Source organism: Marmota marmota, unplaced genomic scaffold (assembly GCF_001458135.2).
Source record: "Marmota marmota marmota unplaced genomic scaffold, marMar, whole genome shotgun sequence".
NCBI classification, from domain to species: domain Eukaryota; kingdom Metazoa; phylum Chordata; class Mammalia; order Rodentia; family Sciuridae; genus Marmota; species Marmota marmota.
The window spans coordinates 42,532,277-42,559,457 of record NW_026000057.1 but is presented as its reverse complement, the minus strand read 5'-3'; the positions used below and the strand labels follow the sequence as shown (position 1 = coordinate 42,559,457).

The window sequence follows — 27,181 nt, the reverse complement described above, 5'->3', positions numbered from 1 at the left end:
TAATGTCAACAACAAATCATAAAGTATGATTTTTGAGCCCCTTAATACTCAGACAAAAGTGCAGTCGGTAGAGACTAGAAAAGGAATGAGATACGAAATAGGTGGTGGCTCATCCCAGGACTGAGAAAATGCAAGATTAAGTCAAGGGAAGTCCTACGTAGTACTACAACCCATAAATGTACTTTCAATCTAATTTGACATTTTCTTCCTCATTAGTAATACCAAAATTCAATGTATTTGGGAATCTTATCTTTTTTTTCTCTCTCTCTTGAGAATACACTATAGATTTTATAGTGAAAAGGGAAGGAAAAGTATATTTTGCATTAAGGAAATGATAAAACAGAATCCAGCACTCTTTTTAAAATTATTATATAAAATCTTACCATCTTTGATCATTTTGACAATGAATCTAAAATATTCAGAGGAGGAAGTAAGTCAGAGACCTAACAGAGATTTGCCCATGATTCTATGTATAGCAGAGAAGAGGGATCCTGACTTAGGAGTTCTCTTAGTCCTACTAGTATTAAGGCATTCTTCTTACCTTGGTAGCTAAGGAGTGTACTGCTCCTGCCTCCAAGAGGACAGATGCCACATCCACCTGGCCTTCCCTGGCAGAGATGTGCAGTGGCGTGTACCCATTGGTAGTGGCCGCATCTGGATGAGCCATATGTTGCAGAAGCAGCTGGACAATTTCTGTCTTACCCAGGCGAGAAGCAATATGTAAAGGTGTCTGTTCCTCCTACAACTCAAGTCAAGCAAAATGTTAGTGCAGGCACACCAAACTTCATTGATATTATGTTTCACTCAGAGGTTTCATGATGTTTTCTTGGAATCTCCACTGACCTCTTTCAAGAAGAAAATCATTACTACTAGAACCATGCTTTCATTTGTATTTTTACTATCAAATGACCTAGTTGAACTAAAAAATATCTCTTAGACTTTGTAAATTTTTTTTTAGTTATTGATGGACCTTTATTTTATTTATTTTATTTTATATGTGATGCTGAGAATCAAACACAGTGCCTCACGCATGCTAGGCAAGTGTTCTACCATTGAGTCACACCCCAGCCCCTATTCCTTAGATTTTAAATAGTACATACTTTCATGAACTTGTTCACAATTTGCTGGGCACCCCAAAATATTTCTAAATTCATTAAAGCTTTAGTCCTCACTTTTGTTTAAATAGAAAACCATGGTTTTGAAGAAGAAAGAAACTGAATCCAGACATCCTAAGACCTAGATTCACCTCTAAGAGCTTTCAATTAGAGGCAAAATTTATTCTGGGAACTGTATCAAGAGAAAAAGACCAGAGAAGCTGGAAAACTTTGTGCTTACTTCACCCACAAACCAAGGACACAAATGCTGGTCATTTCCTTCAAAGAGGAACTGTGGATAAAGAAGATATTATAATCTGATTTTTAAAGAGATTTTGTTACAGAAATGTCGAAGATGGGCCTGGGATTTACATCCAGGACTTCAAAGATGAAATGGAACTCTGGCAAGAAGCAAATGGAATGAATGATTAGCCATGCTTTATTTTAAAAACAGAGAGAGGATATAGCTGGGTATAAATGAGAGGAAGGACATATTTAAGGATCATGAAATTGCCTGTCTCTAATGTGCAGTCAGGAATCAAGTTTTCAGAGCTAAGAGAACCAGACCAAACCACTGTCCCATGTAAAAAGAAAACTGGGTGTAACCTTAGTGATGAAAGGGGATTTATCTTTATAATTTGTCCAGGGAATCTCATAATGAAACCGAGGAAGGAAAAACTGGGCCAGCTTCCAGGACTAAGAATGAGTGGAGAAAAGTTATGATGGATATGTCTAAAGGAATGCAGTACCTTAAAGTAATGAGAAGAAAAAAAAATAAAAGAAACCATAGGAAAGATGAAATTGCATTGCTTCTGATATTGAAATAATCATATTATTGTTATTTACTTCTCATTCAGAAGTAAATAATAAGTAATAGTAATTATTATTCAGAAGTAAATAATAAATAATAGTAATGATTATTTCAGTATTAGAACTGAAGTTTCATAAAAGTTTGCAGTTTATAAATTTCCTTTATGTACAAGGCACATGTGACTTATCCTTTTAAGAGACCTGAAAGGAAGGCATAGAATGTATTATTAAACCATTTTCCAGATGAAGAGAATAAAAGGAATTTAATAAATTCTCAAGGATTATACAAGGTCATTAAACTATTAAACTCGAATGAAGGCACTGAATTCTTGAGATAATGTTTCTTGGCTACATATTCTACAGAAATAGATAAAATAAGATGCATGAAGAACGAATCTCAGCTGTTATCACAGTGACTTGGGAGGCTGAGACAGGAGGATCACAAATTCAAGGTCAGTCTCAGTAACTTAGTGAGGACATAAGCAAAGTAACCAAACTCTGTCTAAAAAAAAAAATTTTAAAGGCTGGGAATGTTGCTCAGTGGATAAGCACCCCTGGTTTCAATCCTCAATACCCCCCAAAAAAGAAAGATTGACTCTCAATAGGAATGAAGAGTTGAACATTTACAAAAATAAGTGGTTAGCAAAACATACAACCACCAAAAAATCAAGGAACTTGAGAATAGCTACAGTGAACATTCGCGCTGTTGATGGGTTTCCCTTCTCAGACCTCCAACTTACAGAACTCGACAGAGCTGGGTATAGAAGCAAAACACTCTCAAAAGTGTTTTTCAATGAGTATGTTTGGCAGGCAGGTGAGGACAACTCTCATCTATGGATAAGAAGTGGCAATCCTTGACGCTTGACTGGTGGTAGCTATGGATAACTGGTAAATGCTCAACTATTTCTGCTCTGAGGATTAAGGTTTTTGTTGTTTTGTTTGCTTTTTCAGTTAAGAAACAAGTAGTCTTGCCCACTTTTTTTTTTTTTCAATTTTTGATATAGTCCTATAAGAAAATGGGAAAGGAAAGGGCACAAAGATTTTGCTAAGAAAATCTTGCAACCTGTAACCAGGATATCAGACCTTTTCAAGTTTGGGCAGTTATCTCTTTGTGGAATAGCAAAAGCTGAATTAGCTGCTTCAAACTAAAATTAAATAAAGCCAAGGAAAAGAACTGGAAAAGTGCAGAAGACTGGTAGGAAGAGGTAAAGCTATGCAGGGGGTTGGGGGGAGCCTGGTACCCTAGGAAAGGCAACAATTATTCATTATAAAGTATCACTGACTGTGATACAGCCTGGTCAAGGAAGTAGGTGAACCCTGCTTGACCTCCAGAGCCTACTGTTTTACTTGGCTTAGAGGCAACCAAAATTAGGAAGACTTGCTGAGCTCCAACTTCTTTTATAAAGACAGAAATAACAGTTTCTGGTACATAGTTATAAAAAAATTGATGAGCCAGGCACAGTGACACACATCTTTAATCACAGCTGCTCAGGAGGCTGAGGCAGAAGGATTGGAAGTTCAGAGCCAGCCTCAGCAACTTAGTGAGGCTCTAAGCAACTTGGTGAGACCTCACGAAACTTAGCAAGATCCTGTCTCAAAATAAAAAATAAAAAACCTGCACATGTGACTCAGTGATCAAGTGCTATTAGGTCCAATCCCTGGTGCCAAAAATAAATAGAAAATATTGATGATATTTCTGCTATTAGTTACCAGGTAACAGGGTACCCAGGAACTAAGTCTACTGGTAGCTATTTAAAATTTTGAATGAGTTAAGTTGCAAGTGAGGTTAAGTCTCTGTGATCACTGGATCCCTAAAGCAAAACTTGAGCCCCAACAGAATAAGCTCCTAAGCAAGAGAACTTGGCCCTGGTGGGTCCTCCTGGTCATTTCTCTTGTGAATCCTGAACAAGAAGTACCTTTCTCAGATAAGGTCCACAGATTGGTTGACCAAGGAACTTATGCCACTGTAACCCCTGCTGTCCACTCTGTCCAGCAAAAATATGTCCCATGCCCCTGACTAAATAGAGTATGCTGCTTGCAGTTTAAAGTTAGAAATATTACTGTGATTATGCAGGGTTTTTTTTGTTATATATTGGCAGTAGGCAAAAAATTTATGATTTAATCCTGAATTATATAACCATGAGGTATTCATTTCAAAACTCAGTTCAGAAGAATGACAGGTGACCCAGAGATCTTAACTTTTGAGTTTAATGTAGACCTAATTTTTTAATCTCCTATCTGGGAGAGGGTGAGTTCTAAAGCAATGGTATTAGGTTAAGAAAGGAAGTTCTCAGGGGAAACCAAGTAAAAGAGCAGATATATGTTCATTTTTTTTGCCCAGTACCCTTGCACCTCTTTCTGAGAATAGCCCTCCCTCCTTTGCACTACATATGGCTCTAGAGGGTTTATCTAGAGGTTCTAGAGCATTTATCCCAACTCATGAATGGGCCTTGTCAATGGGAATGGGCCCAGGCTTGCTCTGTGTCCTGGTCATGGCCACCTGCTCAGGAAGGGGATGTGACTAATTAGAAACCAGCGATTTGTTTGGGTGAGACAGAGAAAAGCTCTCTTTACATTAAAACAGGAGGTAAAGAAATCAAGTAGATTAGAGCTCAGCTACTTCCTGGTCCAGGCTGCCTTGCAATGATGCTTTATGGTGAGGGAATTAATGCCTGTAGGCAAAGTGAGGAGGAAGATGCAGAACCACCAGAGAAATCCTTTTTATCGTAATTGTGGCCACAGCCAAGTCAGCATTGAGGAGGCCCAAACCACCCTGAAAACAGGGCTGCGCTGTGTGTCAAATAGGATATTTTGTTACAAATGCTTCATGAATTATAAAGCACTGTACAAATGTTAACAAAATTAAAGAGTTTCAGGGAAACCTTAAAGGATTAAATTAAAGTAAAAAACTCATGGCAAAGTTTGCCTTAAAATAGAACATGTGAATATCAGTGGTAAATCACTGGGGAGTTCAATCCCCAGAACCCTGCCCCCACTAAAAATAGAACACATGAAAAGGAAAACTCTAGTTCCTTGCTTCTCAGAGTATAATCCCAGAACAGGAGAAATGACATCACCTGTGAGTTAGAAATGTAGAACTGAGTTCAAATCTTCAATTAACAATGTGCCCCAGGTGATTTTTATGCACATTGGCCTTTGGGGAGAACTGCTCTATAAAGCATGGTATTTTTCCTGTTTGTAATAGAAGGATGCTATTCTGAAGGGATTTCAGGTGCATTTTAGAGTAAGTGGTAAGGTAAAGAGAAAAGAAAACATATGAAATTTAATATTTAAATTAGAAGGAATAGCTGGGCATGGTGGTGCCTGTAATCTCATGGGCTCAAGAGACTGAGGCAAAAGGATCACAAGTTCAAAGTCAGCCTCAGGAACTTAGCAAAGCCCTAAGCAGTGAGATGCTGTCACAAAATTTAAAAAAGACTGGGGATAAGGCCCAATGGTTGAGCGCCACTGGGTTTAATCCTTGTACCAAAATAATAATAATAATAATAGACGGAATGAAGAATTAAGAGATATTTGTTTTTATATGAAGCCTACAAGACTAAATGTAGTTGTAAAAGAGAGCCTGCATGTCAAATAAATAAATAAATACATAAATGAGTGATTGTTACACTAGTTCAAAGGAAAGAATATGTAGCCAGTGGTGTTTTTAAAGAAGGGGTTTCAGATGGTATCCAAAGGGTATATGCCCATAATGATAGGTCAAATCAATGTAGAAAATAAGCTTAAAAACATGAAAATGAATAAATTATTTAAAAATTTTTGAATATCAGAAAAATACTAAGGGGTTTTATCTTAAAAGGAAAATTGGAAATTTTTATTATTAAATATGGATGGGGCAGGGAATTAGCAAGGATAGTGGAATGTGATGGACATCATTACCCAAAGTACATGTATGAAGACATGAATTGGTGTGAATATACTTTATATACAACCATAAATATGAAAAATGAATGCTGTATATAAGTAATAAGAATTGCAATGCATTCATGGATTACAAAAATACAGCGAGAACATTATGACCATTTCTGATTAAAAAAAAAAAGTGAAGTTCATGGTACTCAGAAATATTCTGACAACAGAAATATTTTTTAAATAGCAGAATGCCAGGTGACCTTAAAAGGAAATGAGAAAAATACTGTGGCATGGGGAAACATTGAATAACAAAAGCTTTAAAAATATAAAAAACATGAAATATCCATGATTGTTATCAATGAACATATAAGTTACACTACTTGCATAATGAATAGAAAGTCAGATAAAACCTAAAACAACTTAAGTGATGTCAAGGCTGTGTGGATACCACTGAATTCTGCATGGTGATCCATGGGACCTGCTATAAGCAAAAGCCTATTAAAGTCACTGAGTCAGAGAATGCTGAGGAAGTCTAGAAAGCATACTAGAGGTTTCTGAGTCCAGTCCTCATATTTTAATGATAAAGACAGAAATGAAGTGACGTAACTAACATCCCTGAAAATTCTGATGACTCCGGCCAGATGTTTTCATTCCAAGACAATGGCTTCTTAAATAGGGCCTCAATGGTATGACTCAAGCTAAAGTGAGTCCTAACTTAGGTTTCCAGTGTTGGGTAAGGAGAGAAAGTGTTTAAGTAGTCCATAAGGATCTCAATGATGGTAGTGCAAAAGTTAATGGAACAATGAGGAAAGGGAAATAGAGAGACATTACTAGTGTGTTCAGCAGAAAGAGAGAAGGTAAGAAAAGAAATTGGGAAATAAAATTTAAAAAAATAGAAGGTAAAATCAACCCATGAGGAAATTGAAGTCATTAGAAACAGATCAAGTCTTATCAAGTAATCTCCAGTGCCCAAATTCTTCTATTCTGAAATAGCAAAAATGTAGAACATCTAAATGTATAAAGTCCAGAGTGGAAAGGAAAGTAGATCTCAATATAAAAGAAAGGAAAGTGAAACAGATAAAAGAGAAACATTAAAATTTTGAAGATAATTTGTGTTTTCTTTTTTTTCCCTTAATTTGGTATTTTGATTTTTAAGTAACTTGAAAGGAATGACTATAAAAATTTGGTTTTGGTGGTGGTAGTAAGAAATTAATTTTAATATGTATAACATCTATATAATGCAGGTATAAGGTTTTTAAGTTCATGACAATAAAAAGATGAGTGTACTGTCCTGGGTTAAACAATTATATTAAGATTTAAGTCAATACTGAATGTCTTTGATGCCAAATTGTACATATTTTCAAGTGTTTCTGAAACTGGGATTCATTTTTCATTGTTCATACTTATATATTGTGTGTCACTTTTTTTTTTTTTTTGGCCTGAAAATGTTGTCATTTTACTGATGCATTCACTTAGGTCCTATGGCATTTCCAAACCAAGGAACTGAAGAATACACATCTATTAAAGATGAGACCATGCACTGAGATAGGAGAGAACCTGGGAGCCCCAGAACCTACCCTGGCTCTGGCATCGACAAGGGCACCATTTCTCAGGAGGCATCGGACCACTTCCACCTGCCCTGCCCGGGCTGCCATGTGCAGTGCCGTCTCCCCACGCTGCCAGGAAACAAAAATCATCCAATCATAAATAAACCCTCTGCTGATGATGGTAAAGAATAAAGAGTCCCTTTTTACGAAATTCAGCAATACATCCAAGGATTTAAGAAATCTACGAAGAGGCATAGTTATTGAGTTTGGAAAAAATATAGTTTTTTGTGTCTTCTCCATCTTCATAAGGATAAAGCAAATATTTTATTTATTTGTTTTTCAGTCTTTTGACAAACTAGTGAACTTACCCACACATCCAGGATACCTTAAGGTTTAACTTCACAATCAAGCTGCCATAACTTATACTGGTTTGGAGATAAAGTTATTTTTCATCCTACAAATCTAAAATCTGTCATGGATCCCATGTCAATCAGCCACTTCAAATACAAAAGACGCAGTAACAGGGGGAAAAAATCATGTAACTTATACCATGCATATTTATTTTCAAATTTCAAACTTAACTTTTGAATAATAATACTCTATTATTTGATATCTCATTTGTCTTTGTATTATGAGATTAGATAACAACGCTTCATACAAGAAGTCTGATTTATCTTGGAGGTGTCCTATTTACATTAATTATAGGCAGTGATCTGAGCAAGCTCCTGAGAGAGGAGCAAAACAGCTGTTCACAGGGTCAACTTTGGAAGTCGGCACCACCGGGCACCACATCAGTGCTCAAGTATGACACACCAGTGCTCAAGTATCTGACACACTCATTGGGAGATGGGAAGCATGAGGGTTAGATGTAAGAGGATCTGTTCACTGGGAAGCCTGTTATTTCTGAAGAGGGCAGAATTTCCTTCAATCAAATCATGTTACAGTGAGAACAAGATAGTGGAATAAAAATTATTCTATGTCGATTTGCCATGATGTTTCTAGAACATAAGGCTGATTCCAACCAACTAAAGCAAATCATTCCAAATACACTGAATGGATCTTAAATCTGGCTATGGTAATTGAATATTTCTGACAAACTCCTGTGATTAATGTCTTCTGATGCTTTGCACAACAAACCTTTAAATCTAGAGGGTTTCAGGTATGTGGCTCACAGTTCATTCCCACTCTTCTGAGACCCATTCCTTTTGAAGTTATGAGAAATTCCTGTCAAATGATTTAATTGTGAATGCATTAAACTGAATGTCTGCTCTAATTTTCTCTTCTTTGTTGATGACTCACTTATCTCTAGTAATTATCTGATAGCAAACCGTGACTTTTGTAAAGTAAATCTATCTGGAATATGTTATTTTATAAAGTGATGTATCACTGGAGTAGCAATAGTTGTCTTCAGAATTTAAACATATGGCAATTTTTTTTCCTTTTTGGACAACCATGATTTCTAACTTGTTTTCTATAACATATAAAACTTGTGTCTCAATAGATGAAGCTGATTCTAACTGCTTTTTTAAAAAAAAAAGAACAAATCTTCATTTCTAGATCTGATAAAAGGTTAGCGATCTTATTAGTTTTGGTAAAAACAAAGGCAAGAACAAATTATTTCTTGATAAGAGGTTAAGTCAAAGAGGCCCCAGGAGTTCCTACTCAATGGTGAATTTACATGTTTATTTTACAAGCCAAGCTTTATCAATAGGAGTTGTCAAAATCTAAAAATGTTTTCAGTACTAGTCTTAATATTTTGAAAAGCTTTACTTTATACATAAAATAAGTTATTTTTATGATTTTTACACATATGAAATTGATGAGTTAGATATGAACCTAAAGTATTAAACTTCATATTTAAAGAAAAGTTACATATGTATGTAGACCTGGTCCTTCCACATTAAAAAGTGGCCTTTAATTCTTGTTTAATAACTCTGGACCAACTGGCATTTATTATAAATTGCCCTTGCCCTTTATTATTTACTTTTTACCATTGTTTCTGCATAGGTATAAATAAGAAAATAAAAGGAAGTATATACTGTTTACCTCAATAATTTCAATTTCTCGATTGTTAGCCTGTTTTCATTATCGTAAGCTAATTAACTTTAAGAATTGGGGGGAAATTTTTTAAACATAATGCAAAGTGTGAACTTCACCATGACTTATAGGAAGAAGAGATGCTTTTTTAATAACCTGAATGATTGTACTCTCAATAGTCCTAAAACTGCTTGCTTTTCTACTTCTGTGGTTGTCAATGAATACATCGGCTTATGAGTGTACTGTAACTGGTAGGGCAGTTTTCAAGGGTTCATTATAAGCTTCCTGCAGGGAAGCTTTTCAGGGAAAATATCTGCACTTGATTGAGTTACTGGTACACTTTACATTGGAGTGAATTTTCAGACAAAAACAAGACCAGCAAGAGAATGGATATGCTCAAGTCCAAAGCAGGTACTAGGTTTCATGCTCCTCTTCTCAGTTGTTAAAAATCGACTGCAGACAGCTACATGGACTTCCACTTTGGCTGCATCAAGTTGGAAAGCATCAAAGCACAACAGACAGCATTGCATTCAAAAATGCAACATGATTTCAGGCAGCACACAGAGGCTCCAAGGGTGGGGTACTTTGGGGTCAGGAAATGACCAACTCTAACACAGCAAGCAGGCAATCAGTGTTCACACGGCTTCTTAATCAACTTGCAAAGAGTTCTGGATTGAGTAGCTATATCCTCATATTCACAGGCATCCTACCATTAGAGAAAGTCAAATTCCTCTAAATGTAGGAGTACCAGGTTTAGCAAATAAAAATACAGATGGCCAGTTAAATTTTAATTCCAGACAAACAATGAATAATTATTTTAGTATGTTTCAACTATTGCATAGGCCATATTTATACTAAAAAAATCATTGTTTATCTAAAATTTAAATTTAATGGGGAATCTTGTATTTTATCTAGCAACTCTAACTACAGATGTATACTTCCTAAAGAACACATCTTCTAAAAGTCAATGAACAAACAAAACCAACTAGGAATCCTGTTGAGAAGAGGATTAGATTGGCAGGTGCTTCTCAAGAATTTGTTTTTAGGGGGCTGGAGGGGAAGAGAATGTAGTGGACAAATGAACAGAACAAAATGAAGAACTTTAGAAAGACTAATTGAGAGTTATGTTTAATAGATTTATGTTTAATTGCCAGATTTGGGAGTCTTTAAGAGATGAAACATTTTTATTGTTTCAATTAGTGTTTTATTTATTTTTATTGAAAAATCTACATGTCTTCTATATAATTTCCCTTCTCCCATCCCTAGGGGAGCACATTGGAAGGAAATAGCCATCAAAGATTTGGAATTGGTCAGTTAAGAAGCAAAGCAAGAATGGTCACAGAATCCCACAACCATTTTGTATGGATTATTCTCGAAGATTTTACAAAAAATCTCCCCTAAAAAAGATTAATTTAGGGGACTTCAATCAAACAACCCCATGGAATATAATTGCATGTGTTATTATTGTAATATGATATCGATTTAACATGTTATCATTATTACTCCTGTGAATTTTTGAGTATTGAATTCAAATAATGAAAGTCGGGGGTGGGGGCGGGAAGAATAGGAGAATATACACAGTATTTTTTTTTTTTAAGTTATTGGCCTGTATGTAAACCTGCTCAAGTCAAAATTTTTTTTGATCATATCTTAATAAAGAATAAAATATGCCTTCTTTTAGAGTTCTTAAAGTGACTAGAAATTAAACTCAAGTTGGCACATTATAAAATTACATCTGCTTAACAGTTAACAATTAGCATATAATAGTGTAAACTTAGGACCAAAAATCAATAATTAGGAAAACAAAAATACAGACTTTAATAGTTTTATGCATCAACTCTTGGATAATATAGAGTATTAAATAATATTTAAAATCAAATAAGTTTAGTTCCACAATGGATTTTGCCTAGGCATCAAAAACTTTAGCAAAGAAGCAATGTTTAAAACGGTAATGTGAGGGGAGATTAAAAAAAAAGCAAAATTGGAAATTTCTGTTTCACAACTTATATGAAAGGAGCTACTAAAAATCAGCAACAATAGTTAGACAAATGCTTCTGTAAACATGATTCTTTTTTACTAACGTGACCAACATGTATTGAGGGATAGTAATTTCTTTTGCAAATGTTTTTAAAAATCCCAATACTCCAGTGGCCACTCTTGAGCTTCTGATACATGATGGCACATGTGTAAAACAGTGCCCTTGCTCAGGGGAAATTTGAATTAGATGGTTTTCCATGATATAATAGTCAGAGTTTAAAGGGGGCAGAACCCACGAAAGTGAGAGAAATATAAAGAACTCAGAAGTAAAAAAAATCCTAATTTAGATTAGATAGAAGGATCCTGGGATAACCAGTATTTCCTGACAGAAGGAAAGTTGTCTGGAGATCAAAGTTCATTTTGGGAGAGTGTAACTATTTCAAGTAAGACAGGTCTCCACTCCAGCAGAGGAAATTAAATCAAAATTTAAAAATCAAAGGAAGGTTAGGAAATGGAAAATCCATGTCATTGAAAAGAGGAAGAAGTTGTTATCAAGGAAAAAAAATCCCTATTTAACCCCTGGTTTATCTCTAGTTAATCTTTTGATAAGACTGATTATGGAACTGATTTGATATTTTATTGAAAAATATCTGGAATATAATTCACTCAAGCAACTAGGATGACCCCAGAAGTTTTGTTGTTTTTTTTCCCAACAATCATCTATTCACTCTCAGAGGAGTGTTTAAATGTAGTTAGAGTAAATGCATGTTATGTGCATGTTCAATCCATCTACTTTGGGTAGCTCAAGCTGTCTCACTTCAAAAAAAACTCCCATTTCATTGTTGAGCCCATTTCTTACCTATCGAGGTTCTTTTCGGGGACGTTCCAGCAATTATTTCACAGTATGTTATTATGAGGGCCCTTCTCAAAGCTAGGTTGCTGGCTCTGATGATATACACGCAAACACACCTACATACACCCACACTCTCAGCTCCTCTTTCTTTGTCCCTGCGGTTATTCTGACCCAAGCCATACTCACAATGTTAGTGACATCTGGAGAGGCTCCGTTCTGCAGCAGAAGGAGGACAATGTTCAAGTGGCCCATGAAGGCAGCCACATGTATTGGTGTGAGGCCAGACTGCGAAACAAAGCAACAGCAGTTTTACTCCTCTGCACCGGTGGGGCTTTGGGGCTTCTTCAGATAAATACAACTTGGTGAAGAGGACAGAAGATGGGTGAGAGGAAGGGTAAGGAGTAAGAGAAGGAATGTTTCGTGATGAGCTGAAACATTTTTCTACCTCTGTTATAGCTTGGATTGAAGCCCCATATTTCACCAGCAGTTCCATGACTTTGATGCGGTTTTTCTTGCAGGCAATGTGCAGTGGAGTAAAACCATTCTGTGCAAAAGACAATCAAGTTAGTTGAAAACATGCAGAAACGATTCTCACACAACTCCATGCTGGCACATTGCAGGCAATAATGTTACATCGTCACAAAATGTCACCATTTCTTCAAACTTTGTAGGTGTCTGAATTTGGAAAGAAAAGGGGTGGTGTGTGTTCCTATGGGCACTGAATTTTGCTTCCTTGTGTCGTCGGGCCTGTTCTTAATTCTGTTTGTGTGCTTACAAAGCAAACAAAAAGAGAAAGAAAAATACACAGGCCTACTCTTCAGAGAAGGAAAAATAGAGGGGCAATTATATTTTAGATATTCTTGGATGAAATGACTTGAAGATGCCTTGAAAATAAGAATGTGTTTTCATGATGAAGGGCCATTCTCAGAGCATAAGAATTGCTTATCTTTCTTTGAAAATCGTTGACAACTGCCTTTAAAATAATATTTCAGCTCTGCTATCCTTTTCTTTAGAGAAGTGTTTCAAATTACCAGAAATTATTATTTATGTTATAAATTTATATCCTGAGGTTGTTTTTCTATTGAAAATATTTATCACATATATGCCAATCAGACACATTTCATTTCATAAAGAAATGACTAAGTTCCTGAATATTTTCAAGAAAAAGGGAGAATTTCTGGGATCATTGCAAGCAGATACCTCTGAGAGGCAAGGGAAGGTGGGAAGATGATTATGAGGTACTTTGTAACTTTGCAAACTAGGTGAATGTCCAGGAACTGGAGAAATTATGTGAATTTTTAATTAATCCCAAGGTTAAACATTATGTTATATTTGTCATCTTTTTATTTGAACAATGATCCTTTATTGAGTTATATCTATTCTGCCAGTTAACAGTTTTACATGTCCCAATGGGTAATGATCATCTATGGACATTTTTATATATTAGCAGTTCTCAGGAAAACACATGGTTTTATTTAAGCTAATGACTTCTTATCCTTCACAGTGGAGTGATAAACATAATTAGTTCATTGAGTCATTTCACCTATTTATAGACTGTATAACAAGCCAGATATAAATAGCCACATGAACATGTAGCACTTAAAATATATCTGCAATTATTAGATTGTGGCATTTTATAAGCTTATTGAGCTCTATTCAATTAAAAATTAATACTTCATTTCCCTACGAAAAAATGAATACCATCACCTAATTGTACCTTTGGGGGTATATTTATTTTCTATGTAATTATTAATAAATTGATTCCAATGGAAAATTTCAAATAAAAATAATAATTCATATTCAATGATATAAATGATTTTTCTCAACTTACATACTAATTAGAGAGGAATCTGCACTGACATAAATCATTTAAACGTGGGGAAAAAAAAGGATTTGCTTTTAGTTTGAGAATTAGGATACAAGTTGCATGAATTAGTACATGCCTAAAACTTCCAATGATTACTGTTAGAATATAAGTGAAGCAAGGAAGATTTATTTAATATTAGATCTTGGGAGACACAGAAGCTAATCTAAGGACTGCCTCTTGCAGTTTTCTCTTGAGCAATTCTTGGAATGGTTTCTATAAAATGCTTCCCAAAGAGACAGTACACCAGGCATCACTTTTCTATTAACCTATGGTTGGGTAATCAGGTCAAAAAGGAAAATCTGCATGTGAACTTTCACAGGCTTTTATTTTATACTATCCTATGTATTACATACAGTCATCACTTTTTCTTTTTCTCAAAAGAGATTAATAAAGTTCAACACACCTGTATTCTGACTCTATTTAATATCTAGAGATATCTAGAACTTTCCTTTTTTTTCTTTTCTATTTTCCATTTAGTATAACTTATTACTCCAGAACTTTGTATCTATCTGTTTGCAATTCACTCATCTCAGGAATGTTACCTGGGTGTTCTCTTAAATCTATCCTTGCTTACCATCATTTAACAGCAAACTATGAAGGCATGAAGTCGGCAGGCAACTTGTGGGAGGTGACAAACTGACAAACTCGCAGTACTAATTATATATCTGTAACTATATAACTGCTGGTGTAGGCACCACTGGTCAATCAATGTGGATTTTGTCTCAATCTGTATTCGGTAAATGTGGATTGGGCCAGGTTTACCAGGGCTCTGGCGTTGGGGTTGGCTCTCTTGTCCAGAAGGAGTTTGGTTACACGGTAGTGGCCACAGTGTGCAGCAACGTGGAGGGCCGTCAGGTAGTCGAGAGTAACATCATCTACAGGTGCTTTGTGCTGTAGCAAATGCTTCACACATTCCACATGGTCCCCTTGTGCAGCCATGTGAAGTGGAGACAGCCCATTCTGTATGTTAAAACAAAGCAGAACTATGTTTACCATTTCAAAAATGACTTTAAGTTTGTGAAACACAGCAGAGTCAATCCTTGATCTCTAACATAAGTGATAGGGGGGAAAATAATATTGATTTGATGTCTGCATAAATAACAGATTATGTTCAATGAAAAGGAAAGTATAATTGTACTACTCTTAGGTAAAACACATATTAACATGCTTTTCATGAGTAATATATATGGCAATAATATATGTGGCAATGCAGCCTGATTTTATAATTATTAGGGCAGTATTAAATCTATAAAAATAAGTGATAGCTGATGTTTAAATTATTTGCATCCAGTTCCATACACAACAGTCGACATTCAATTAATCTCTCTGCCAGCACTTCATTTGTTATAGAGGGGGAGGTAAGTGAAGGAGGAACAAGTGGATGCTTCATGGAGGTAAAGAAACTGATCAACTCTTGGTTTTACGCTGCTCTGAAATTCCGTGATTCCATTTTCCAATAATATTATGAGTCTTATTTGGGGCTTGAACCCTAGAGGAACATGAAGCCAATGTGGACCATGTGTACTGACTTCACAATTTTGAATTTGAGGATCTGAATTTGTCATCATCTATACTGCCCTAAGCAACTTTAACCTTAATTCTTGTCTATCTTTCCCACCAGCAGAAATATAAGATAGCAGTGCTACGCACTGTTAATTACCAGTCTAAGTAAGACTCTCCTTTTTTTGAAAACACTAAATAAATAAACTGTATATGTAATATACATGTGTATATGAAATACATGCAAAACCAGGAAGTAAACTAGATTTAAGCAATATTTGCCCATTCAAGAGACTGTACCATTCATTTTTCTTATTAACCAACTCTAATATAGTCACTAGAAAAATGATTGTTGATGAAGTAACCACACTTTGGTAATAATTACATTCAAGAAAGTAAAAATTGTGTCTGGATAAGATGCCAGAAGAGACCCACACTCCAATATTCTCAATAAGGAGGACAATTTCAACAGTGAGAAATGACTAAAAATAAATGAATTAAAGTCCTGATTACCATAGTTAGTGGGTGATAGAGTTCAGGTGACTTAAAAATAATATTTTTTATTGTTTCTAAAATAATCTTTATCCAAAATTATTGCTTCTATATGTAGAAAGCCATTAATGAACAGAGAAAAGAGAAGCACATTAATAAGAATTTAACCATGCATTAGAGACAAGGATAATGTCTAAGTGAAGGACAAATACAAGTCTTATTATTTGGACTGCAGTTTTAAATATTTCTCCAAAATTTTATTATTCTTTGATGCTACTTTATTCACTTGAGATATGTAGAAAATAAAATATTCACCATAACATAATCCTTTATTTTACTTTAGTTTATTGAGAACCTACTCAAGCCCCTATTCAAGTACTGGATATACACACAGACAGGGATGCTCATCTTCATCAAGGTTAACTTCTAGGTTGGAGATAGATATATAATTCAAAAACAATGAAAATTGAAATTAAAATATTTCACATGTTGAATCATCATTGCATCAGGGAAATCCAAAGCAGAAAATGGCCAAGAGAGTTTGTGGGTGTGAATGAAACAGTGTTAGGGTGGCCATAAATGGCCTTACTGAGAAGGTGAGTTTCGACAAGATGAAGATAAGAGAGCTGGTGTTATTGATTTGGGGAAAGAGCATATGAGGCAGAATAAAAATAAGTGAAACATGCTGTTTTGGGACCACAGCTGGCATGGTAGATCAATAGGCAGCAAAGAAAAGAATCATGTAGCTTACATGATTTAGGAGGGAGAGGAATTCAGAGAGGTGAGAAACCTTGCATGTCAGAACAGGGAATTCGACTTTATTCAGATGAGATTCTGCTGAAAGAATTAGGGCAACAAGATTGCAGTGATCCTTGTATTAAGAATACCATTGTCTGGTTTGTAAATTAAAAAAAAAAAAAAAGAATAGACTGGGCTAGAGGGAAAAGAAGGGAGGTCAAATTGGGGCCTCTTGCAACCATCCACATGGGATGGTGACTAGTAGTAGAGTAGTAGTGAGATTGTTGAGAAGCTCCTGGCTTAATGGCACATTTTAAAGGAGAAATCTATAGTGTTTAGGGACTGAATGTGGAGAGTAAGAGAGGGTTCCAGCATGATGTGAGGCATTTGGACTAAGAAACTGGAAGAAAGGGATGGCTATGAATTGAGATAAGAGACACTATAGGAGGATATGTTTAGGAGTGGGGAAAATACCAGGAGTTCAGTTTTGAACTTACTAAATTTGAGATGCCCAGTTGATAGTCTTGGTGACTTGACATCAACATATGGAATTTTAGATATATACACTTGTGTCTCATCAGCATGAAGATGCTATCTAAAGATGGACCTATATGAGAGTTCATAGGGAGTGAGTACAGATAAACAGAGGAAAGACACAAAGACTGAGCTCCAAAAGTTCTAACGTTCAGAGACCTGAGAGTTGAGGAGGAACTCATTAAAGAGCTTAAGAAGTGAAAGCCAGAAAAACAGAAGGAAATCCAGAAGAATGTAATTTCTTAGAAGGCAAATAAGAAAGGTGTTTTGAGAAAGGAGTAGTAAGAAGTTGTGTTAGATGATAGTAACAGAAGAGAACATAGACCGTGTGGGTTCTGATTGAGAACTGAGGGCATAAGATGAAGAGAGACAAGGGAAGCTATGACTGAATGGCCCACCAGAATAAGAAAATTTGGGCAAGTGGGTTCTGGATAAAGTGAGCTGAAATATAAAAGGGGATGGTTTGAAGTTGGGAAGGCTAGAAACAGAAATAATAGAAGGTTTACAGTTATTGCACCAAGAGGCCAGGTAGAAGAATCATCTATTGCTCTTATCAAGATCATTAAAATCACCAAGAATTTGAAATGCATTGTGGTAAAGATTCATTTTGCTGAGAGCTAGAAATTTGAAAGACTGGGGGGAGGGGAGTTGTTTCAAGCAGGAATCATGGGTGATGCAAAACTGAGAGCTTTCATGGAGGAGGTGGGGAAAGCAGTCTGGTACCTCCCAGGTTAGAGGTATCATCTCACTCTGACCTGATTACTTCATCTTCTCCATGTTCCTAATCCTGCACATAGCTCTACTCTTTGTAATTATCTCCTTGTCTATCTTTCCCACCAAAATTTGAACATCTTAAAGATGTAAATTGTGTATTATTCATCTTAATAGTCCTGTGGTGTGCAGAACACTGCTTGGCACACTGTATTATCTCAATATTATAGTTGGATGCATGCTTGAGTGAATGAATATAATCATGTCATGAACAGTTTATGTTGGATCCTTACATCTGAATATCACTTGATTTTACAGAAGGCCATTAAAATAACCCCTTCTTGGTTATCCAGGGTCTTCATTAATGATATGACAGTTATGGGAAAACATCATAGACAAGATTTTTTGATTTGTGGAATAAAATATCTGCATATCCTAAATTTGATATACGTTTTTGTTGGTTATAAAATGATCAGTCCAAAATTTTATTTCCAATTAAATTTCAACCAAATTTTTCATAATTATCTCTGCATTATCCATCTCTAAATTTTGCATTTTAAAATATATTTTTATAATACTTGCAGTATCAACATGATAATGCAATTAATTAATTCAGATAATTTATTTCTCTTTTTTTATTTCTGATTTCAATCCACCTTTCCATGGCTGGTTAGACACATCTTTAAAGACTTGATTCTCTCTTTCTCTCTCTGTCTACACACACACACACACAAATTAATATTTTAAATAATTTGTTAAATCTATTGCTCTTATAAAGGTCATTAAAACTACCAAGAATTCAAAATGAATTGTGATAAAGATTCAGTTAACTGAGAGGTAGAACTTTGAAAGACTGAGGGGGAGTTGTTTCAAGGAGGAATTGTGGGTGATTCAAAACCAAGAGCTTTTATGGAGGAAAAGGGAGGGCGGTCTGGTACCTCCTAGATTAGAAGTATCATCTCACTTCAACCTGATTACTTCATCTTCTCCAATACAATATAAATATTTAGATGTATATTTAAATGAGTAATTTAGTTTGTTCTGAATAATTTTAACTAAATAGTCAATTGAAATATAGTATAAATTGAAAAATATTTGCTTGTGTCAGCTGCTTTAGTTTTTTAATTGAACCAAGTACAAGCATCAGTTGATATCAATCCTGTTTGAGGGTGGGAGGTGGGGAAGAAATGAGGAAAAACATAAGAAGTGTACTTGGTCTAAATTGGTGTTATAGTCAGTGATCCAAAAGTTGTTGCATATCCCATTATATAATTCTGGATGATTAACATCAATCTGTTTCATGATATTTTCTGATAACCCAAAGTAAGGCTAGATAATGGGGAACTACACCACAATAAAGCTTTTAAACTACATTTGACAATTAAAATCTCCAACAAACCAACTAACCATGTGGTTCTTATTTATATAGAAAATAATTTAGTTCATGTTTAAGCATATTAACAAAATGAGACAAAAATACTAGAAGTATTATGCCATAAGAATAATATGCTTGTTGATTGGTTCTTTGTAGGTGGCCAATCTTAATTTATGTTTTCTGTATCACCACTCCTAATCCAAATGTAATCAACCAACACCATTAAGTAATTGTTTTACTAGTATTGCCTAAAAGATAAAAATTAGATATACAAAAGATCCATCTTCTATTGCTATTTGTGTTCCTTTAAAAGATATTTACATACGTTTTTATGATTATCTCAGAGTGTCAAAAATTTAGACTCAGAGAATATAAAATATATTCTAATTTTTATATGATACTCTTATTTATGTATAATTATATTCTAGTTTTCACCTGTAGTAAAACTAGCAAAATATAGGAAGAACCTGGAGGTACACACTTAATACAACTTAATTGCATGGATATGTTCATTTTATTAACTTTAAATTGATTGGATTTATATATCTTATTTTGAGTATACATGTATTGAGTAACTAGAAAATGCTTAACTGATTCTTTAACTTCAAAGAGAAAATAAATTTCTACAAAGTGACACAAAGGGTATCCTGGATCCCTTCTCACCCATAATGACCCACCTTCGTCCTTGCCAGCAAGGGAGCACCTCGTTCCAACAGAAGTTCCACCACTTGGTCGTGCCCACTTCGCGCAGCACAGTGAAGTGGTGTCAACCCATCCTGCCAAAAGAATTAAAGAATTAGGGCTGAGTTCACTTTTTTCTTTTCTTTTTAAACGGAGACTACATTTATTGTTTAAGAAGCCCTCTCTTGGTGCTTCTTAAAGTAACAGAACTGCAAATAGTTATAAGAGGGAAAAAGAGATGAGTGAAAGAGAAAACAAGATGGAAAGGGTATTTCACAAAGAGAAATAGAAAACCAAAGACAAAACAAGCAGGAGGAGGGCAGGAGAAATCCTATGTGTGGGGTTTCACTGGAACAAAACCGACTTCTGGCCAAGTGTTTGCTTTGTCATGGAGAAATAACACATTTTGCATTTGTTGAACTTGAAAACCCTGCTCACCTGGAATCACAACTCAGGAAGACATCAAGTTATACTCTTTTCATTTTGGTTATCCTAACACAACTTTCACCTGATAATTCTTACAATTTGTCCATATATCTCCTACTACTTTAATAAATTTTCCTAAATTGCAACCAGATGCTTGTGAATCGGAAGGGAAGGTTTGTTATGTTTGTCTTTGTCAGATTCTTCCAAGGATTTCCAAAATATCTTACATAATTACACGATTATTTACATCATTACATAAATATTTAAATAATTATTTACCAAAGATAAAATTTATTAATAATAGAATTAAAACTATGTCAAATAGAATGTGGTACAACCATATATTATTTATAAAATTTTCTGACGTGAAAACTTTCGAGGTAGGTTCTGATTCCAGAACAATTCTCAAATGTACTGTCTCTGTTTTATTTTCCTCCAGAAGCGTGGCAAGGCCAAAAGGCAGGGTATGTAGGAAATATGAGGTAAAATACAAGGCAAAAGCATTGTAAGGAACAAAGAGCAAGAAGTGAGAGAGAAAATGGAATCCTGAATGTATAATTAACCCACTAAGAAAAAAAAATAGAGATTATCCCTTGAAAGAGATGGAGAAGGCAAGTAGCAATCAGAAAGAACCAAGTACAGGAGAAAGTAAGAGTATTTCCAAGGCTTCAGTTCTGAGGCTCCAGAAGGATCCAATTCATCCAGCACTGTGACAGGCTATCTTTTTTGTCTCTTCTTCCAAGACCACCTTTCCAGGTTATGCTTTACTCTTAATAAAAATAATTCCTCTGAGTTACAACATTTCATTCTGATATAATATTCTGGGATTTCCATGCTGGATATTTTTCATTTGACCCTCCAGATCCACGCTCTGCTGCATCCTGACTGACTCTAGGCTTCATCAGTGGGCTACCCTGCCCTCTGGCATCTGCCAGGCCAATGGGAAAGGCAGCAAGACATGGATGGGGCTCTCCAAGGGATCTCCCAAATCTGGCTGTGTGCCTTTACCAGATGCTGGAAGCCACCCGTGAATGAACCCAGTGGGCATGAAAGCCACTGGATGGGAAAGTCTGGTATCTGGCAATTCCCAGCTGCACTCCCAGCCTCACTCCTGCTGGTTTGATACCACCCATTACATATTATATCCGACCTAGTTCTGTCAGGTTCTGCACTACACTGGAGATGGGGTGACCTGCTGCAGTCACATGGCCACACAGCCTCTCAGAGACGGGTGTGGCTTGCCCAGATGCCAATAAACATGTTGACTGCAAGACACCATGAAGCAAGACTCCACCCACTGAAACCTTATCCCTGCCTTTGATGTACTCTCCCTTATATAAAGGATCAGAGCCATTTTCTAGTGATTCAGTTCCAGCTCCTATGAGAACCTATCAGGAATTCCGCTTTCCCTTTCAAACTTAATTTCTGGTTTTGTCTCTTATTTCTTTACTAATTATTTCAAACTTTCCTTTTCTCAGGTAGCTCATCACCTTCTGAGCAGGAAACTATGTTAGCAGGGCACCCAGCACCCCACCATAACCAAAGGTTAAACTCCTGCCAAAGCAGCTTTTTCACATGTGTCTCTCCTTCATGGTCTGGGGGCCTCTTCTACTTCTCTTCTTTCAGGTCTGTGGTGACTAGCTTCTAGAGTCTACACTATTCTTTGTGCCCTCCCTACAGACTACCCATGACATTATAAATAGACCCTTTAATAAACTCTAATCAAATGATCAGTTTGAATGTGCCATCTGTTGTTGGCTAGGACCTTGTCTGGTATTTAAATGTATTTAGCTCGTATGAAGACACTGAATAACTAAAAGATTTTGCAACTTGGGGTACAGGAGAACTCGCATGACAAGATTCCCTTTCCAGAAAAAAGTACTTACCATAGGTGGGATTCCACATTTTTTTTTTAATGAATTTACCAGATAGGAGTCTATAAAGGAAACTGTGCTGGCAAAATGATTATGCTTTTGTGTCTTGATAACAGTACCCTGCTGAAACTACAGAGCAACAGTTGCTATAAAAGCTATACAATAACTGGATATAGTATGACTGCTCACATTCCTGGCGGATGCTGCAATTGATATCTTGAGTTTGAGGAATTCCATGTAGTAAGTGGAGCATCCAGTGCAATGAGTCACAGAGACCTGGGGAAAATCTCAGCTCAGATGCCTGGGGCACCTCTCCTTAAGACTCAGCTTCATCACATATAAAACTGGGATGATTTTTCCTGCCCTGTTTAACTTACAGCATTGTATGGAAGATAAGGTAGAGGATGGTGCCTTACATCACTTTTAGAAAATGTGGAATGTTGTTTTCTGTGAATTCCATGGAATGGTCATTGTGTAATCATGTTGAAACCTCAACATGATTGTTATCCCTGGATAACAATGGGAACATCATGGAGAACATTAAGATGCCTGGAAGAACATTAAGGAACAATATGGATTAGATTAGTTCTAAATCTTATGTTTAATGATGCAATGTGGCTGTTCTTATAAAAGATGAGTGAATGATGATCTCAAATTCAAGTTGCCCAACATGCTCAATCCGAATAGAACTTGAATCTTTTCTACAAAGTACAGTATTGAGTTAATGCTGAAAAAAATCTTGCCCTAGTTTTGTATTGATATTTTTACTTAAATTTTTAATCCTGAATTTGAAAATTATGCTTTCGTCTCCCTCTCCAAAGTCCCTTTCCTGTTGTTCCTTTTTTTTTTTTTTCACTAGGTTCATTCCACATGGATGTGCTACCACCATGATGTGGATAACTCTGACAGGAGACGATCAATCCACATTGCTGGGTTACCTATCTAGTTGGTAACTCAGCACTAGCTTTTTACAGCCATTTCTTTCTTATCTTTTCCTTTTCTCCCTGTCTGCATAGGTCACTGTAGCAATAGCTCTTAAAGTCCTTTTATTATAATAAAATGTTAATAACTAAGCTGTGCATCTGGGTCATATGACTTAACTAGGTTGAAACTCATTTTTCCCTTCTGGTAATCTCATTTTTCAAATGAATACCTGTTAATTTCAGCATATTTTCTTACCAAGAAAAAAATTATATGCTTCACAAGTTGTTAGGAAGATGAAATAAGATGATATTCGTAGAGGGCTTAGTAGGGTGCTTAGAACATCATGTGCCTGTGACAATTGGTGGCCATTATTGTTATCATTTTAATAGTAGCAAGGGCGATCCCTCTTTCTGATATGATTTTTTTTGTTCATTATCCTTTAATTTTTTATACTTTCATTGTTTTCATTGAAATCCATAATTCAATATTTTAAACATAATCTTCACATGGGGCCTCTCCACATCTAAATAATAAATAAGTTAAAAAACAACAAAAAAGAATAATGCCCTTAATAAAGCCTGAATTAACAAGTTCATTTTAACTATTTCTAAAATTTATGTTTCAATATTAAAATGAGGATTTTTAGACACTACCAAAGGGATCTGGTTAAAATTTCTCTGAATTACATAGTAGAACCTTGTCAGTGATGAGAATGTCATCAAGATGCAAATGTGATATATAAAATTTCAGAGTATTCATGGTCAATTTGATTGCTAGAGGAAATTGAGAACTCTGTGACAAAAATGAGAAAGTGATATAATCTTAAATTTCATGTATAGAAATTTTATTATATAATCTAAAATGAAAGTAGGAATAAATTAAATATTTTTATTTAAAACTACATTTTCAAAGGACAAAAGAAAAAGCAAACTACTATTTTATTTTTTAAAATTTTTATTTTACTTATTTATTTTGCAGTACTGGGAATTAAACCGAGGGCCTTGTGCATGCTAAGCAAGCATTCTACCATGGAGCTGCACCCCTGGACCTTACAGTCCATTATTTTAGTAATCAAATAGTATATCTCTGGAATTGTCCTCAATTCCAGACCACAGTCTTGCTTCCACTATTTACCTCCTATTTGAGTTTGTCTTTGATAACAGGGATATTGGTCTTCTAGCTTTAGCCAGAATGAAAATAATTTAACAGTACTTTTAATATCCTACCACTTAGAGTAGAGTAAGTATTTGAACTTAAGGGGGAAACATTTTGGTACTATTCCATATTGTGCCCAATACTGTACTATTCCATATTGTGCACAATCTTGGCATGTGCTGAAGCCAACTAGCTCACACTGAGCAGAGAGAGCTAATTTCTGTATATCTCTTCCCAATTCTGCATTTAGAGATACCATATTGGTAGCTAAATTGACCATGGTGGAGCTATTTATACCAAAAAAAAAAAAAAAAACCCAGGAAACACTGCAAATCAAGATTTTTGTTTTCCTTTTGCTTTTCTGAGAACCTGTGATTAAAACTTTTAACAGCACACTGCTAACCTCGTCTCTTGGGTATTGGGAACTTTGCATCTCTATGAATACAGAGATCTAGTCTATTTTGTTAACTTGTATCTTCTGGGTTCACAGTACCAGGAATTCAATAACTATGTTTTGAAAGAATGAAAGAATAGAATGTCCTCACAATCCACACAATCAGAAAATCTTTCTTTTTAAAACCCTGAAAGTAATTTATTTGCTATATCTAACTATGCCAAGTAAAAAATGATCCAAATATTCCATTCCCAGTGCCTCCTAACACAGTGGATTTTTAACTGGCAAAAATGAATAAAATGAGGGTAATTAGTTAAATGGCAGATCTAGCATAAGAATCCATTTCTCTTCATTTCTTAGTCCTCTTTATGTAAGTACTAAGAATTGTCTGTTTGAAGTTAAACTTTTTAATTGTATGGAATGTAGATGAGCTACATAAATTGGAGCATCTTTTAAAGAGCTAAATAAATATTGTGGTAATCAATGATAATAAAATCAAACTGCCTGAATAATGAATGAATACTGCAGAAAAGCATTAATAAAAGGAATGTACAATCTTAGCACATTGGCCAAGGTAACAAATTTTTGCATTTGCAAAGTGCTCTTCCTCTAGGTAATCTCAAGTGTCTCATAGGGAAAAAAAAAAGAATAAGGGAGAAACAGTGTTGATGGTTATGTTAGTAATATATCATTGTGTTAGGAATGTTAGTAATGGTGATAGTAATAGAGGAATATGCAGAAACTCTTTTGCTTTAAATATAAAGAGCAAGGGTGTAAAGCATGCAGCTCTGGGAGTTCCAAATTGTATGTGCCCACAGCATAGCAAGGGAAGTGACATGCCTACAAGGCAAAGGGTAGAACCACATGAAACACTGAGGCAAAGACACTGGACACCACAACAGAGCTTCTGACAGATAAAACAAACTACTCCAGAATTCCCATGTAATTTGACACAGCCACCTTGAACCAAATGTCCTGGAGAAATGAGATTTAGAAAGCAATATTCTGCAAGAGTATCCAACACCAGAATTTGTAGTCCACGATGGGCGTACATTCTGGAGACTTAAAGATGGTGAGATTTATTTAAAAATATTTTCTTGCCTCAAGATGTTCAAGGGTACTAGATGTAATCCTTATTGCTTGGACTGAGAACATGAAGTTCCAGAATTATCAAAATAAAGAGAAATATTACAAGGGACATGGTTTTTTTGTTTTATTTTTTCTTTTCTTTTCTTTTCTTTCTTTCTTTCTTTCTTTTTTTTTTTTTTTTTTTTTTTTTTTNAAGACATCTATTGTGATAATTAATGTCTTTTGGGGGGCAGGGGTTACTGGCGATTTACCCAGAGGCACTTAACTCTGAGCCACATTCCCCCTTCCTATTTTGTGTTTTATTTACAGACTAGGTCTCACTGATTTGCTGAGGCTGGCTTTGAACTCGCAATCCTCCTGCCTTAGCCTCCTGAGCTGCTGGGATTACAGATGTGCGCCACCATGCCCGGCACAAATTATACATTCTATCCATTAACTTCCATAGCTTTTTTAATATGACATATTTCAAAATTTTCATATTATAGTAATATTTAAAGTTTTTTGTTAAAGTCAATGGTTAACCTAATCTACTTCAATAAACCTAATATTAACCCACTAGATTATATTTAAGCAAATAATGTCAGCAATATTATTAAAAAATTACAAGTAGCTAAGTCTTTTACCCACTCCACATTTTTAAAGAAGGCAAATAAATAGCTAAGAATTAATTCTCATACAACCTTATGAGGTAGAAAGTAGTATTAGCTTAAATTCAGAGAAGATTAGTACATTAATTAGTACATTAGAAAATGATGGAAGTAGAGACTGAAATTAATCAGTGTCTTTTTCAGAATCTGTCCTAGTAACAATTGTACTCTACTTCTCATCATATTATCTGATTTATTGGGAATACATTAAAAACACAGAATGACATTTTACTCAAGTTTGAAATTAATGAAGGATAGCATATCCATCAAGATGATATTCAAGTAAATGTACAAAATAAATGTGGGTTTTTTTTGTTATTGTTTTGGGGTTTTGTCTGTTTGTTTTTGTCCTGGAGATTGGACAACTGTATTTTTTTAATAAGCATAATAGCAAATCTCCTGTTCAGATTAGTCTAACAAAGTCACTTAAGAAAAATGACTTAAGGGGCTGGGGTTGTGGTTCGGTGGTAGAGCACTTGCCTAGCACTGAGTTTGATCCTCAGAACTACATATAAATAAATAAAATAAAGGTCCATTGACAACTAAAAAAAAAAAAGAAAAAAGAAAAATGACTTAGGAATTG

General features: G+C 35.3%; 1 protein-coding gene across 50 annotated transcripts in view; it reads right to left on the bottom strand.

Moving 5' to 3' along the window:
- The window catches only part of Ank2 (ankyrin 2), a 554,279-nt gene that overhangs the window by 101,692 nt on the left and 425,406 nt on the right, over positions 1-27,181 (bottom strand). For 48 of the 50 annotated variants that reach the window (XM_048813760.1, XM_048813787.1, XM_048813791.1 and 45 more), the window contains 6 exons: positions 20,086-20,184; positions 14,821-15,018; positions 12,637-12,735; positions 12,378-12,476; positions 7,355-7,453; positions 542-739 (listed from right to left, as the gene is read on the bottom strand). In XM_048813760.1, the coding sequence (XP_048669717.1) occupies positions 542-739; positions 7,355-7,453; positions 12,378-12,476; positions 12,637-12,735; positions 14,821-15,018; positions 20,086-20,184 (792 nt within the window). The remainder of the gene's footprint in view (positions 1-541; positions 740-7,354; positions 7,454-12,377; positions 12,477-12,636; positions 12,736-14,820; positions 15,019-20,085; positions 20,185-27,181) is intronic. The other 2 variants (XM_048813806.1, XM_048813779.1) reach the window with 1 other exon arrangement.